Source organism: Strigops habroptila, chromosome 5 (assembly GCF_004027225.2).
Source record: "Strigops habroptila isolate Jane chromosome 5, bStrHab1.2.pri, whole genome shotgun sequence".
Classification (NCBI taxonomy): Eukaryota; Metazoa; Chordata; class Aves; order Psittaciformes; family Psittacidae; genus Strigops; species Strigops habroptila.
The window spans coordinates 20,605,781-20,622,695 of record NC_044281.2 but is presented as its reverse complement, the minus strand read 5'-3'; the positions used below and the strand labels follow the sequence as shown (position 1 = coordinate 20,622,695).

The window sequence follows — 16,915 nt, the reverse complement described above, 5'->3', positions numbered from 1 at the left end:
TTGTTTATAGTATTTATCATGAGCAGATTAATTAAAATTTTGATCTTGTTTTCCTTACTGAGTTTTTTTCAGGCAGCTTTGATCCTTGTTTTAAGACAGCATGTACTTTTCAACAGCTCTGTGTTTTCCTGGCATACCTGTGTTAAACATATGCCAAGTTAGTCAACAGATACAGCTTCAAATTTGTCAAAGTTCCTATCAAAAGAGTTTTTTCTAGCTGGTCAGATCCATATGGAGGCACCAGTCTGTTACAGATAAGTTCAGAGGCAACTTCCCTCCGCAAAAGCTGCCAGTTTAATAGCTCAGAATAAGAGCTATAAGAGCAACCCAGCACTTTGCCAGCACTGAGAGGAAGAGATCCTTTTCCTTCCAACATACACCACTGATTACCGTACTATTACCTTGAGGTGGCTCTGCCATTCACAGGACCCACCATGAGCCATCAGTCTTGCCAGTTCAGCAGAGACCTCATCTGTTTGAGGGTAGCAGAGAAATTAGTGTTGTAGCTGAAGCAGAGTTTGCTTACAGGTCTTGAGCACCAGAGCTAACATAAGGAAGGGAGATGACAGTTGTAATCATGAGTGAGGGTGGGAAATTCCTTTTTCTTCCCCCTGCCTCTTTGTTTTTGTTATGAGCTTTTATGGTACTTTAACCATACCATGTTGTAACTGAATATCTGAGTGTTTCTTGCATGCTTCTGGGCAACACCAGTTATCTTAAACCTAAACTAGCTGTTTAATTTCAGTCCATCTGTATGGAAGAGACCAAAGTTGTATACTAACACGAGTAAGGATTTCTTCTGGTATAACCGTAGAGACAGAAGGTAGCTTCTGCTCTGCTTTCTTAAATGCGAGTTTCTTATTGGTATTGCAGGTATGTGTCTGCCTCACAAGCTAATTTTTCAGAGCTTAGTAGATGATTTTGATTAAGTGCTTACTGAAGTAGCACTTTTTTGTACCAGAAGTTCTACAGGTATCAAGAGTAATTTTGGGTTTTGTTCCTCCTATTTTCCTTCAGGTGAAAAGGGTACAGGAAAATCCACCCAAAAGCCATTGCATTATAAAAGTTGTCTGTTTCACAGGGTTGTGAAAGATTTTATGATCCAAGGAGGTGACTTCAGTGAAGGTATGATGTGAATCTTTGAAGAAAACTTTAATGCTTATGCAATAGAATATTGCAGGAGTTCTGTGTAGCATCATTTACTTATATTAATTGTTCTGTGATTCAGCTGTTATTTTTTCCTTTTTTCTGCATAAGAACTTTTACATGAGAACTTAAATAATAACGTTCTGTAAATTTACACACGTGTGCACACATGCACGCTTTTGCTCAGTTATTTCATTACTCAGAGTAGTAAGTATTCTATTGAAAAGTTTAAATATGACGGTAAAATATCTGCTGCTGGGAAATTGGAAAAAAGAAGGGGGAGACTAGCAGAATACAGGGGAGAATGCCTTCTTGGTTTTCAAGTTTGCTTTGGGACTGCAAAGATGTGTCTTGGATCATCTTTACATATCTTGGAGAATAATATCAGTGACTTGGATGCAGTTGGATCAGTATTTTGTATTATAAAGCACCTTCCACATAACTTGACTTTCTTAATCACTACTTGAAGTCATAACTAATTTTTTTTTCTCCTTCAAGGAAATGGCAGGGGAGGAGAATCCATCTACGGTGGCTTTTTTGAAGGTGAGTTTTATCAGTCTGCTCTATTTTGGTGTTACTATAAGCAATCACCTTTACAGTCTGTAGTCTCTGTTCCATAAACCTAAACTCCATTGCTTTTGTTAAGATTTTGTTTGGTCATGGAGGCCTTTGACTGTCCAGTTTAGGTTATTTTATTTTAAGATATGAACCTTGTAATTAAGGAAGAATTAAAACCAAGCTCTTTTGTATTTGCCCATTTTACCAGATTCACCTTTTTTTAACTATTTTTAAACATACACTTTTGTCTTGAGCATCTAGCTAAAAGTTGGGGATTGTCTTTCCTTCTAGTGAAAGGATAAGGACATGATGGAATCAGGTTCCTTGCAAATGTTTATTTTAAAATAAACATTTTATGTTTTCCTAAACGCAAGAGGAATTAATAAGAGAGGCCAGCAGTTTTCTCAGAGTCCTGGTTCTTTTTCAGACACTGTGGCAGAAGAAGTACTTCTTTTGCACTCCAGTGTGTTTGTTCAGAGCATAGTGAAGCATCTCTGTGTTTTGTGGAGCAGTTTGTGTATTAGACCTAACCCCATGTGATGGCTAGCTGCCACCAGCAGGAGTGGTTATGCTCCTCCCTCATCCCTGCCATTTTTCATTTAACATTGATTCTTGTCTGAGCTTGCAGCAAACAAGCGACAGAATTATTCACTAGTTTAGTAGGGCCAAGCTGCAATTTTGTATCAGATCTTGAGTTGAATCAACAGTTTGCAACTGCCAAAAGAGGAGGGAGGTCTGACCTTGCATTGACTCTCATTCAGATCAAACTTTCAGCTGATTTAACTTGCTAAAATGCCCGAAGGCTATTGCAGAAAAAAAAAAAAAATAGTAGTATTTATTTCCATATTAGTGAGTGGCCCCAGTTAAGTGATTTGGCAAGCATCAGAACCGACACAAATGAGTAGCTAGGTTTGAGGAAATGCATGGTTGGGAGAGATGGAAGAGGGAGTAAAACCTTTACCTACATTCTGGCAGTTGCAAGCTGGCTGGTCACCTCATCCACAGTGTGAAAATGAATTCATGGGAGTTTTTGCTTTTGTTGATCCCTTAGCCAACTCACTATAGAATTAGATTGACATAATGCTATGCCAGATTGCAATTGTACAAGTGACTGAAGAGAGAGTGAGACTGTCCCTTTCACTTCCAGTGACACAGTGTGTTGTGAAACCATAGCCTTACAGGTAGCATACTTTAGTTCTTTGTTCATGCTTGCTCCTGCCATCTGTACTTACACAATACTGAGTCAACTTCCTGTGTCAAAGCAGCCTTTATGCTGTTTTGGGAAAGGAGAGAGATAGGATAATTTCCTGCAGATAGTGATTACATATCAGTTTCATTAGAATTTAGTCTAAACTGTTACAGTGATTTGCTTATCAGAAGTGGGATTCATTTAAGTTAAAGTTATTTTCTTAATGGCCAGCTTGGCAAGTTCATCTGTGTGTCTGACAAACAGAAATTGTTTGGGATTGCTATCAAACTCGATATCCATGTGTATTAAAAACAGAACTGCCTGAAAATGAGGGGTTTCTTAGTCGTTAATAAGGATGAGTATACTTAGATTATAACGTTTATCTAAGCATATGTGGTATATTTAAAGTAACTGAAAACACTTTCTTCAGATGAAAGCTTTGCTGTAAAGCACAACAAAGAATTTCTTCTTTCAATGGCCAACCGAGGGAAAGATACAAATGGTTCACAGTTCTTTATGTAAGTATTGCACTATCCTGAAATGTGTGTGTGGTTTGCCATTTGTAAGCTGTAAAGGTAATCCTTTTAAATATTGAAGACTAGATCCTTTGCAAACCCAAAGTTAATGTTTTTTCACAGAGTTGCATGGAAATAGTAATTTTCCTAATACACTGCTTAGGGAGCCTGACAATTTTTATCACTTTTGTGTTTAGTGCTTAGTGTCTGTGCAGAAGACCTTTTGGTAGTTTTCAGTAGCTGTGTTCTAACTTGGGCAATAAAGCAAGCCTGGTAGTTCCTTGTAGAATTCTTACCACTTTCTTCTAGTACGTGTTGTCTGGAAGAAGGCAAAACAGCTCTCTTGGGGTTTTTTGGTCACAAAATAACTTTCCAGTGCAGTCTCATTTACACTTAAAACTTGAATTCTTAAAATACATTGCAGTAGACTCTTCTTTAATTTATTTACAGAAGACAGTCTTGAAATGCATCACTTTTACATTTCATACTTTAATTAAACAGTGAGTTGTGGATGTCACTAATGGATGGCCATTAGACCATTATTTTGGGATTTCTGACTGGTCGTTATTGTGATTATCCCAGTTTTTTTACTTCTGCCATGGCTGACATTGGTATGTCTTAGGGCTAATATAGGGGAAAGCTGAGAGAAATTCACTTCTACTTTGGAGTTAAATAATCTGTACATGCAGATTTTTTTTTTTTTCTTCCTGTGATTTCTGATTAATTTCTAATGTATACAAGGTTATTTGCAGTTTTCCTGTTCTGAGGCAGTTGCCTTAATTTTTACCTATTCTTGATATTATTTATACCATTTAATAAATAGAATACTTATCTTGTATGAGGATGCTGTCTAAAAAATTATGTGAGCTTTTGTTCAGTAAAACGTGATATTCAAAGTAATGAATTGAACAGGTAGTTTAATGTATAGAACATGAAATATTTTCAGCTGCGCACAGAATAATATGTATTGGTTTTGTTAGTTCTCTCAAACTTTCACCTTCATATGTGTGTATGACATGATTCAAATGCTGACTGCTTTCCACTAATACTGACTTTGTTTTTCTCTTTAAAAACCTGGAAACAACAGAACAACTAAACCTACACCTCACTTAGATGGGTAAATATCTCTTACCTCCTTCTTATGTTTGTTTGGGAACTGCCTTGAGAAAATGAAATAATAAGAATTCTTTTGTTTAAATTCTTCAGACATCATGTTGTTTTTGGACAAGTCATCTCAGGTCAAGAAGTTGTGAGAGAAATAGAAAACCAGAAAACAGATGCATCTAGTAAACCATATGCTGAAGTACGCATACTGAGTTGTGGAGAGTTAATCCCAAAATCCAAAGGTAAAGTTGAACTGTACATTTTACCCAGATGTAAACTGTGAGATAATTTTGCTCATTTTCTTCCCTGTTGGTTGCTTATAAAAAGAAACTTACTTGTGATGGATGGTGGGGCAGTTGGTGAATTTTGCAGTACAGTTTGTCTTCTAAAAAGCCTAATTGATGCATCAACTTGTGTTGATGTGGAAGACATTAAAGAAACATCCTGTGTGCTTTCTTTAAAGCTTCTGCTTTGGATTTCATTATAGTAGCTAAATTTTAATACAACGCTGGCAAGCTCTTGTCACATAGAAAATAGAGTGCCGTGTTAAGGTTGTTGGCAGTCTGACTATTTGATGATAGGGTTTTTTGTAGTGTTGAGCTTATTTCAAGTTTCCTCCAGGTAAATCTTCAGAACAGGCACTGAAGAGTAGGAAAGCCTGGAATTATCTTTCAGCAGATAATCCTTTTTAAATTATTGTAAACTATGTTCTTGAGCAGGATTATGACAGTACCTGTCTTCCTTTCTGGAAGGGATGCCCTGCTGGGCTGTTTTAGAACTGAACATGGTATTGGAGATTGGATTCTGCTTCTTTAACAAAATGAGGCTCAGTCTAAGATGTTGGTGTCTCTGGAGAATCTCATTAGAGGAAACCCAGGATGCATGTTTTATAGGACCAATGATAGGGATCGTCATGTTTTTTCATTCATAGCATCTTCTGCTGATACGTACTGTGAAGGGTTGCATCAGGGGTATTGAAGGACAAGAGAATAATAGTTCTTTTGGCCTAAGGAAAATACAAGCATTCAAACTTGAGTTTCTTAGTTTTTCTTCTCCTTTTTGATGAAGTTCTGTGTTCACCTGTTGTGATGTCTAATAGAATGACTTTGGAGTCTGAGGTGATCTTTTCAATACCTCAGAATTCCAAGCAAAGTATCTTAGGGCTTCTGACTTCTCAAAGCTTCTAGAACTTCTCAGATGAACTGATAAGTCATCTCGTGTGTTAGGACATAATTTTGTTTCTCTGGACAGTACTCAGGAGCACGGTATCTGTTAGAAAATGAGCAGATGGCATAGAGTAAAAAATAAACCAGTACAGATGTAGAATGGGTGAAGCTAGTGGGTGAGATACCCACTCTGTATACATGTCTTCCTTGGTTTGCCACACTCCATTTTTAGTCCACTCCAGAACACTTGAAATCAAGTGACTGAGTTTTGGCACTGAGCAGTCTGATGACTTAAAGCCATTAGTACTTTAAAGTACATGTCATTGAAAGAGTGAATAAAATAAATACAAAATGTTTTTGGGTTGGGTTTTTTTTCCCTTTAACTTCTCCCAAAAGAGAACAGGCTTCTGGAAAGATCTGACTGTCTGGTCCTACCCATTTTCCTATGTCTTGGTGGGATTCTGGACACTCTGCTTCCTGTAGCTGTTCTGGTGTGCCACGGAGGGAAATTGATGCCAGGGCAATGGGATAGCCCTCTTGGCTCACTATAAGGCACCATACTAGATAATGGTGGGCAGCAGGAGTGTTTGGAGATCAAGAGGCCTTACGTGCCAGGATTGTGCAGGTGGAGAGCAGAGCTGAGAGTGTGGGGATGTGGGCCCTAATAGGCAGTAATGCAGAGCTAGCCTGGTTACAGTGCTGCCTTACAGACTGTGATGGTAGATCCTGGTGGGTGGAGAATCCTGCTACTGGAAGGGAAGGACTGTCTGTAGGACCTGCAAAGGCAAATGCGCTGCTGCTGTGAGAAATAATAGCATGGCTGGAACCCTTTGCTATGTGCACAACCTGGAACCACTGATGGGCTGTGCTGACCTAAGGCAGTGGAGGTAGGAACAGTTTGTCATCACATCAGCAGTAGGCTTGCCAAGCTGCAGTCCAAAGTTGACAAGTGGAGCAGGAGAGGCCCTTGTACCTGTCAATATATGTTAGAGGCCAGGGAATCCAGATATGAGGTGGAGTTTCTGGAGGCAGGCAGTGTCATTGAAGATAATCAACAGGGAGCTATCTAATAGTGGAACTGTTTGTAGCACAGTACTCTGGGAGCTGATACTGTGACATATGAGGCAGTTACCAGAGGAGACTGCTTCTAAGAATTTGCTGTTAAGACAAAGGTATAAGGAGATTGCCAGTGATGAAAGTATAACGGTGAATTTCTGTGGGAGGGTACATTATGATAGCAAGGGAGGCTTAAACTGAAATATTTATTGTATGAGCTTGTCTGGTAGGCAACACGAAGAAATTTGACAAGTCTTTATGAAATGCAAATGGAACTGATACGTCTTGGGTTTAGCACGCAAGGCAGTATGATCAGTAGAAGGTAGGTGCTTGGTATGAATGTTTCTTAGGTTAAAGTTGAGGAAAGGCAATTGGATTTTTGGGTATCATGATGAATATCCAGATGCAGTGCTTTATGAAGGAAGCAAATCTTATCACTTTGTACAGAAGAATTGGCTTTATTTAGGAATGAGTGGATGGTGACTTGTCTGAGCTAATTTACCGGATGCGATGAGTCGAATAATACAGCAGTCACAATTACAATATTGCAGAGGCCTAGATCAGAAGCTTTCACCTGGGATTAGAGAGGATGATCAACTAGAAAAGTGAAACGTTTGCCATCTTCCAGCCTCCCTTTTTTTCCCCCTTTTCTTTTTGTTCCTTAAAGTTGAAGGAGTTAGTGAAAAGGAATGAGAGAAGCAAAATTATAAAAGAATAATTTCTCTGGCCAAGTGATGCTATTGTTAGAAAATCTTGAAAGTTCCAGGGAAAATACTGAAAACTGGGGGAAAGGTGGAGGGGAATAAAAGAAGAAAGCTAAGTATAAAGCAGGTATTTAGAAAGGTCATTACGGACTAGATAAACTGGTGTGAGTCTCAAGAAAAACTGTGGAACAAGTAACACAATACTAACTTTCTTGAAGAAAAACAGGAGTTTGATACTGATAGACAAAGTTTTTCAGAAGGGAGTTTAGTCAGGCAAGCCTGGCTGCATTGTTTGAGGTCATGACTTTAGTTAATCAAAGGTATATCTGGGATGTTTTCAAGAATGTAAGACACTGACATCCTGGTTCAAACACAGACAAGAAAATTAAATGGCTTTGTGCATTAGGCAGTTTTCAACAAGAGCTTGTAATGAAGATTCTCATGAAAAGTGTATTGCTGGGGGACTCTGCACAAGGCAGTGCTAGGCTTGATTCGTGATCCTCGTTGATGTTGTAGATGTCCCTGTAGAATCGCTGCTCGTACAAGTGTGTTTTCTGCAATTAAGGCAGATTGTGGCTGCTTCATAATTCATCGAAGAACAATATTGTAATTAAGTCATTCTATTAGTATTCTTTCCTTAAAAAAAACTATCAGTACAAATTCTCAAGCACTGATACAGTAGAAAATGACACATTTAGTAATCATGAAATGCCTATGGAATAAGAGCAGTTTTGGAAAGTGGCGATTCTGGTAAGTCACATCTTACCTAGACTTCTGATTTGCGTATCCTCCCTTTCCTCTTTTCTTACCCATTCAAACCCTAGAGTACTCATTTCTTCTGCAAGCTTGTTACACATCGTTAGCCCCCTTTCCACAAGATGGTTGCTATGAAAAGTTGTTTCAGACTTTTCTGTTCCAGATTATTATTTTTTTCCTCCTAGTGAACTGTCAATGAGGTATAAACTGGTTTGGCTTTAGTCAAAACTGTTCAAAGTGGAGCTGGAGATGATTTTTTCCTTCTTCTTCTTCCTCCCCTTCCTCCCTCCAGTTTTTCTTTCCTGTGCTGTTGCAGTTTTGTGGTAGATTGCTTGTCTACAGAAACATCTATGTCCAGGGTGTTTTTGCTACAGGACTCCTCACAGTAACAATGTCATCTGATCAACAGGAATCAAGAATAGCAGTATTCCCTACTTGATTACTGTGTATAATTTTCATTGTAAGATACAGTTGGTCCTTAATTAAGCAGTGAAAGACATAATAGGAACCTGTGGCAAATAATTGAAGCAAGATGCATATGAAATAGGAAAAAAAAAGGACCTGATAGTCTGAAGAGCAGCGTGATTAAACACAGGGAAAAATTATCAGGGAAAATATCTGTCTAAATGTCCTGAACTAAAGGCACCCTCTTTTTGGGGACTGCTGTAGGCCTACACAGATTGTTGGACTTGATGTAAAGTAACTATTTGAGTGTCACTGCTATGAATTGCAAGGTGAGATCATCTGTTCTGACTTTAGTGCCTGAGCCCCCCTGCTTTCTGGCCAGGTCATTTCTTCATTTCAAGTCCAGGAGTCTGGTATCATGGGGCTAACGTAAGACTTGCTACAGGTCACAACAAGCTGAGATGCAGAGAGTGCTTGGCTGTGCCATGCAGCGTGATCATGTAATTCATGAAGTCTGGCAAATACTGTACATCACAGTGAATGGAGTAGGAAGCAATGTATCTCTTTCAGATGTGGTCATAAGTTGAAACCTGATCCTGAAGGTAATGAACTGAAACACTTGGACTGTAAATAGAAGTCTGTTTCTTTCTTGATGACCTTCATACTGCAGGATTGGTTTCATTTGTTGTGATCTGTGATTGGCCAGCACCAGGTTGGTTCAGTATTCAAAATAATTTGCTGCTGGACAGAGATAGTTAAGTGTCACCAGAAAGTATATCTAAAACCTCTTGCCACATATTGGGGAGAGGGTATCTGGGGAGAGACTTTTTAGCGGGGTCTGTTGTGACAGGATGAGAGGTGATGGTTTTTAGCTAAAAGAGGGGAGATTCAGGCTGGATGTGAGGAAAAAATTCTTTATCATGAGGGTGGTAAAACACTGGCACAGGTTGCCCTGACAGGTGTAGATGCCCCATCCGTGGAAACATTTAGGGCCAGGCTGGATGTGATTCTGGGCAACCTGATTTAGTTGAAGATGTCCCTGCTTATTGCAGGGGGGTTGGACTACGCGGTCTTTAGAGGTCCCTTCCAACCCAAACTATTCTATGATTCTATCTTTGCTGTGTAAACAGTTCTGGGCTTTTTGGTTGTTGGGGTTTTTGTTTTGGTTCTTTTTTCCCCTTGTTATTTCATTCCCTACCTACCACATGATTTCCCAAATACATCTGCTATTGGTGTTATTTGCCACATAAGAATCGCGTTATGACTGTTGAGGTAGTTGCTCACTAATTCACCTCCATTTCTATCTATTACCTACTTTAAAGTAGTAACTATAACATACCTAAACTTGTTACAAGAGTGCAGATAAAACTGTCACAAATAGTTTTTGACACGCTTAAAACAGATGCAGGAGGGATAAAATACAGGAAATAACTACATTTCTTGAGGTCTTATTCAGCGATTTCTGAAATTGACCTTGGAGACATCTTGTTTTGCCTGAAGACATGTGGAAAACAATATAGTGCAATATAGTGAGGTTTTCTGAGTGAGCCAAAACCAAAAGTGTTGAGTAAATGGAGGTTGGAACTAGATGATCTTTAAGGTCCCTTCCAACCCTAACCATTCTATGATTAGCTTTCATTACGGTTATTGTAATGAAAACATTGGGATAATACTGAAGGCTGCTGATAGATCTAGAGCATCAGTGCATCACATTCTACAGGCAGAAGGTGTTCTGGGCAAGACATGGTAGATGAGAAGATGGATTGATGGGAGTAAAATATGACAACTTCATACATTTGAATTCACTGTTTTACATTCAGTAACAGTATGCAGAACAGAAGTTAGTATTAGGAGATGATGCTATGAATGAAAGCATAACTGTTGCTTTTCTGAGAAATTACGATTCTTCCATTAGGAGCCCACAGTTGTCCATCTCTGCAGCGGTATAATACATCCACTATGTTATAACTCTGCTACTCTAAAGCATACCCAGTTATGTCCATGTTCCAAGAGGCAATATGAAGTTCCCACAGCACATCACCAAGTCACAGAGAAGCTGCCTGAAGTGCAACTAGAAATGTGTTTTGGGCAACCGTGGATCTGTTCTTGCTGATTTTTATCATTCTAGCCCAAATGAGAATGTTTTTTCCTATGAAAAGTTAAGTTGTTAGGAAGTACTAGCTTATTGTTACGAATAGTGCATCCCTAATGCTCTATCCCTGGCAGTGTTCAAAGCCAGGTTGGACAGAGCCTTGGGTGACATGGTCTAGTGTGAGGTGTCCCTGCCCATGGCAGAGGGGTTGGAACTAGATGATCTTAAGGTCCTTTCCAACCCTTACTATTCTAGGATTCTATGATTCTAAGTATTAGAAGACTGATTATCTAAGATTCATTATCCCCAAGATACATTTTTTCTTCTATTCTCTGACCAGTTTAGCAAGGAATTTTATGTAAATTTTGTTGCTTTTGATCATCCTTGAAAAACTCTACCTCCCATCATGCAGTTTTGCAAAAATAGACCAGGTAAGTGCTGAATTTGAGAGTTTCCATATTGAGCTCATATGATTGCAGTTGCACATACCTACTGCTAACTCCCAAGATTCAGTCAGCTTGGTAATACCTGCTAAGCAGTTGGAGAAACTAGTACTGATAATTCAAAAAATGGATACGCTGCTCCATTAACCAGCCACTTACGTTTTCAGAAGAGCAGTTACCAGGTGTATTCTTCATAGAAGTGTTTCCACTGCCTGAAGTTCTCTACATGAGTATCACCTTCGGGTTTTTTTGCCTTCAGACATCTAATCTTCTTATATAGAATTAAAAGAATCCATTTTCCAAATAACCGTATGCTAGACGTTGAGTAACTGTTAATATATACTACTCAGTATTTGGTAGCGCTGCCACTTTAACTTTTTCTTCTGGAAACCTGTAAGTGTGTATATGCTGAGAGATTGGTAGCAGGGAGTTCTGAAGTAGAGTTTTTCTTCCCGTCCGTATATACAAAATCAAGGCTGTTTGTAAGTAAAAAACCTGGTTAATAACCTGTATTCTTTGAAGTTCTGGAAATCTTTTCCTCTTCTGACACTTGAGTTGTTGTAATACCCAAGAGGGCTTGCTTTCTGTAGAACAAGGACAAAAATCGTGTAACAGAATCATAACATTTTTACTTTTTTTTTCTTACAAGAGTTTTTCTTGTTACTTGCCTTGATTATTTTATAACAATGACTGATACACAACAGCTAAATTCAGATTGCATCATCTTACTGGGCATAAGTGAAAACCAATAGAAGAAATGCTTGGCTAGACTAAATAGTTTCAATTTCTCTGTCTTGAATAGAAAAGAAAAAGGTTAGGCTGTTAAGGGAGACATCTCTATGTTTTCTGCTATGTGAAAACACTGTTGTTCTCTGAATCGTTTTCAGATGCAGACAGGCTGTGTAGTCATAATCCTGTCTTTGGTGCCTAATGTTTTCCCTTAGCTGTTTTGTGCAGATGAGGTGCAGGGGATGGGAGATTACATTTAGGTTGTTTGCATGTTGATGTAGCTCAGATAATATCTCTGTAAACCGTGAATTCTTTGGATAGAGCAAGCTATTAAAAGCTTTGCAAAATGCTAATACTTTAAGTTAGGATTCATACACAACTTTAAAATTCATTTCTGTCTCTGATCTGAAGGCTGTTCTAAAGTCTGAAGTGTTTTCCTAAAATATGGATTGTCTGCTGGGAGGAGGAAACAAGCCGTGCCAGGGGACGTTTAGATTGGGTATTAGGAAAAATTTCTTCACAGACAAGGTAATCAGGTATTGGAGCAGGCTGCCCAGGAAAAGTGGTGGAATCACTGTCCCTGGAAGTGTTCAAAAACCATGTGGATGAGGCCCTCAGTGACATGGTTTAGTTAGTGGTCGACTTAGCAGTCCTGGGGTAATGGTTGGGCTTGATGATCTTACAGGTCTTTTCCAACCTAAATGATTCTGTGACATCAGTATTTATTTTTTGTATGTTTTTCTTCTGTTTAATGGTGAAGGTTCAGTTTCTTCTGTCTGTGGCTGTAGTATGGTGTAGTGAATGATGAGCTATCTTTGTAATTTGCAATGGCAAAGTAAAATGGTAGTTGATGCTAATTAGAAAAGTCAACTACAGCAGTCTGAAGTCAGCCAATGTTCTTTTCTGGATTTTCTGGATAGAGCTTTTAATTTTCTGGGCAATAACCTGGTACAAATTTCATAACACATTTCAAGAGTATTCATATCATTTAATTGGTTTACCAGAAGCATCATAGCTCAGAAGCCTGGACATCCTTTAGTAAAGTTTTTATAGTGTCCTTTTTTTTATCGTATATATTTTTTCAAATTACTATGACTCTGAAATAATACTTATATCAGTTTTAATAGTTTAAGTAGGGCTCAGATCAGTTAAAGGGCATAAAAAGCTGTGTGCTTGGACTATTTCCAGTCAGGCAAGTACCAGATTGCCAGTAAGTTGCTGATTTGCAGCTCCAGCAGCCACATGAGAAATGGTGAACTGTATAATTAAGGAATAGTCTGCTCTTTAGCAGGGTTCCTTTGCATACCAGATGGTTAGTAAGTTAAAAAGAAAATAAACCCACCACCCTCCCCCCCCTCAAAACCATCAAAAAACCCAACCAAAACGCATGATGAGCTGGAGGATTAGGACTGTTCTCTGAGCATGGTTTCACTTAGCAGGAAGGTTGGTTATTTGAATCTTCCCTCTAAGCCAAATTCAATGAGTAATCAATTTAGTCCATGCTGCTTATTTTCTTCTTCAAAACTTCTCTTGTTTGTGATCTGAATAGATTTTATATGAAGTCAGGTTAAACCTAAAGCCAAAGAATTGTTTGTTTTTTTTTTTAAACACCTTGCAAATTTTAAGTAATTCTCCATATGTAGCTTATGTTGTATAGAACATCATCAGAAAACTTACACAAGTTCTTGACAGTATAAATTTGATATTTTAGAGCATAAATGCAAAATGTTGGAAATTTCTTATGTATTTCTAGACATACCCTTTATTGTACTTGGGAGAAACAGTGTTTTCTCCAAAACTTCCATTTGTTCTTAAGTGTTTTGATGAAGTAGTCTCGTGATGCAATTACAAGAATCTCGGGCAGATACTAGATGAGTTGATTTTCCTGCTCGATATTAAAATATGTCTTTGCTATTCTGACTTAAAGCCAAGAAAGATGAAAAGAAAAGGCACAAGTCATCTTCCTCATCTAGTGACTCGGAAAGTTCAAGTGATTCAGAATCATCTTCTGATTCATCATCGGATTCTGAGAGTGCTTCAGAAGAGAAGTCTAAAAAACGAAAAAAGAAACAAAAGAAAAATTCCAAGAAACATAAGAAAGAAAAGAAAAAGAGAAAGAAAAGCAAGAAAAGGTAAATTCTGAGAATTTTTTTTTTTTTAGTTTTTCTCTGTTACATGTACACCATATGTTACCATGTTCTTGGCCTGTCACTGCAGAATAGTGTTCTGTAACTAATAAATTGGGTATTTTGAAGTTTGGGAGACAGTTGATTTCCATATACAAGCTTAAATTTTTCTGACATGATGGTAAAGGACAGTGTCCATATGCATACATGCTGCAGCTTGTAAAGGAGTGAAGGAAAGGGCTAAGACTTAGCATGTATTTGGCTTGAAAAGTTGCAGGAGTGCTTGGTTTGAAATAGGTGGTGATAGCTTGCTTCCCTAAATTCACTTCTATATGATACAATTTAAGTTCTATGCAGTGGGAGAATGTAGTATGGAAAATTAAATGAGAAATGAATAAATGAACATACCTAACATCATTATTTCGGTCTGACATGCTTGAAGTCTTGCCATTTCACTGAAAACCAATAAAACTCAAAAAGGCACTCTTGCTTCTGAAAATGTTATTTCTAATCTAATAGTTTTGCTTATAGTTAATGTGAGATGCAAGTTGTGTCAGTGCAAGTCGTGTTTTTCTAAGCTAGCAGTAAGTACAACATAAGACGTGTTCACATAGGGCAGTGCTGCCTAAATGTTTCAGTGGGACTAAGCCTGTTTCACACAAGTTTGTTTATACCAACTGCTTGGAATTACGGTAGTTTGTAACCAGTTATATATGCTAGTGTAAAATCTGAATTTGACTCTCCTGATAGTGTTTTTAAAAGAAAAAAAGCTGTATTTAGATAGAGAGTAAATGATGTTCCATGTTGCACCGTTGGAATTCAGAGGTCTTAAAATATTGGTCAGAAATCTACTGCAATTGTTTGTTTTAGACCAAAGATGCCACAGGGGAGAAAAAAGTTCCATCTGAAATAGTTCTGTTTCTTGAGTTCCTTTTGGTATGATTGTGTATTGAATTAAGAGAATTTCTGAATTATTTAAATTGACTGAAAGATCTTCCTTCATCCTAATAACTCATTTCAAGTATAATTTTTCTTTATACAAAAATAAAGCTCTTCCAGTGAAAGTGAAGATGAAAATGCTGAAGCACAACCAGTGTCTACTGTCCGTCCTGAAGAAATTCCTCCCGTACCTGAAAACCGGTTCCTGATGAGGAAAAGTCCTCCTAAAGCAGATGAGAAAGAAAAAGAGAGGAAAAGCAGAGAGAAGGAAAGGGAAAGGTAACATACTATGTTTTGAATTTGACTATGTGCTGACAGTGGCATTGGCAGGTTATTGGTTTAAGACTCTAATGTTAAGTGAGTCTTTTCTCTATTAAACAGTTTCATGTTGTGAGCACTGCTGGATGAAAAAAGGATTTTTCAGTTTATTGGCAACTATTGCCTTTGTCCTAGAACAGAGACTTAGTCTTTGAAAATGGTTTTAGTGAATGAAAAATTTAAAATGACCAATTCAAGAAAAAGAAAGGAAGGTGCATTACAGTTTCAGTTAGAATTTATTAGAACTGTCCAATCTGAATCTATAAAGTCTTCTTTCAAAAATGGAAAAACCTGGAAATCTTGTAAAATATTTTGTGGTCACAGAACCTGAAGTTTTTACTGTGTGGTTGTTACTATCTGCACTGATAATAAAAATGTGTGTTTTCATTTAGTTTAATTTCTGAAGATGTTTTAGAATAGGTTTTTATTTTCTCTTTCCTTCTTTCTTTGATGTCAATAACAATATAACTTTGTAAAAATTATTTGTAGTAATCTATCGAATTCACAGTCAACATACCAGAGGAGGCTGTTAGTGACCAGATCTGGACGGAAAATAAAAGGAAGAGGACCAAGGGTAAATGTTTACAATCTGTTCCCCAGAATAAATAAGGTGGTAGCACAGCCTTACCGCTAGTGCTAGGAACCATTTTCATTAGGATGGCTGATGTAAAATAGAAAAGGTGCATTGTAATTGATTTGGGGACTGAGGCCTGAAGGAAGACAACAAGGAAAGCTGAATTAATTTCCTGTTTGCATACCAGGTTTATTTAAAGGGGAACATTCTTTATTTGAATAAAAAAATGCTTTCTTTGTATTACTGTAGTACTCTGTGTGATTTAGTGAATGGAATTGGCTCAAAAATGGTTCTAGTGATCACCAGAACCAGTACGACATCAGTACCAGGAATGTGTGGAAGACTTCTCCACCTTTTGGCAGGGAGAGCTGTCAGATTGGTGGTTCTTATTCTGTGAAGCCATATGTTACACACTACTTGTAGCAAATGTTTTTGGTAACAGAAGTCTCTATCCCTCAAATGTTAGTAAAAACCTTAAGAAGAGTGAAGTATTGTCTTTGTGTTGCTTGTCAAAGCTAAGAAGAATTTTCATTCTTAGAAAAGCAATGGGAGAAGACCGCTGAGCAGAGTACAAAAATCAAAGTTAGCTTTAAAATAGTTATTTGATCAGACATTTCATATTCCTGCTTTAGCTGAATGCCAAATGTGTTTTTCAGTAAGTTAATAATTTGCAATGTGAACTTGTTATATACGTGTTAAGTGTCATGGTAGGTGCTATGTAGAATCGACTGCCAGGGCTAAAAATCTTGCATAGCTATCGCACCATGTGAAACTCAAACTTACGCCCAATTTTCTCTTTTTCCTTTCAAGCGTTACCGGACACCTTCCAGGTCCAGGTCAAGAGATCGATTCCGACGCAGTGAAACTCCTCCACATTGGAGGCAAGAAATGCAAAGAGCTCAAAGAATGAGAGTATCTAGTGGAGAAAGATGGATAAAAGGGGACAAGTAAGATTATTTCTTTCTGTAATATATGCATTGAAATTTTTTTACATATTCAAATTAATACCTGTCATCTTAGATTTTCAATTATGGTTATTTCTGGAAAAAAAACCCCAGGGCGCTGATTTGGTTATCCCATTATTTGTGCCCAATT

General features: G+C 37.8%; 1 protein-coding gene across 3 annotated transcripts in view; it reads left to right on the top strand.

The window, feature by feature from the left end:
• Nucleotides 1-16,915, top strand: part of PPIG (peptidylprolyl isomerase G) — a 30,559-nt gene that overhangs the window by 12,225 nt on the left and 1,419 nt on the right. For 2 of the 3 annotated variants that reach the window (XM_030486081.1, XM_030486082.2), the window contains 9 exons: nucleotides 1,018-1,125; nucleotides 1,645-1,689; nucleotides 3,324-3,411; nucleotides 4,496-4,525; nucleotides 4,615-4,754; nucleotides 13,791-13,995; nucleotides 15,040-15,207; nucleotides 15,736-15,820; nucleotides 16,631-16,767. In XM_030486081.1, the coding sequence (XP_030341941.1) occupies nucleotides 1,018-1,125; nucleotides 1,645-1,689; nucleotides 3,324-3,411; nucleotides 4,496-4,525; nucleotides 4,615-4,754; nucleotides 13,791-13,995; nucleotides 15,040-15,207; nucleotides 15,736-15,820; nucleotides 16,631-16,767 (1,006 nt within the window). The remainder of the gene's footprint in view (nucleotides 1-1,017; nucleotides 1,126-1,644; nucleotides 1,690-3,323; nucleotides 3,412-4,495; nucleotides 4,526-4,614; nucleotides 4,755-13,790; nucleotides 13,996-15,039; nucleotides 15,208-15,735; nucleotides 15,821-16,630; nucleotides 16,768-16,915) is intronic. The other variant, XM_030486083.1, reaches the window with a different exon arrangement.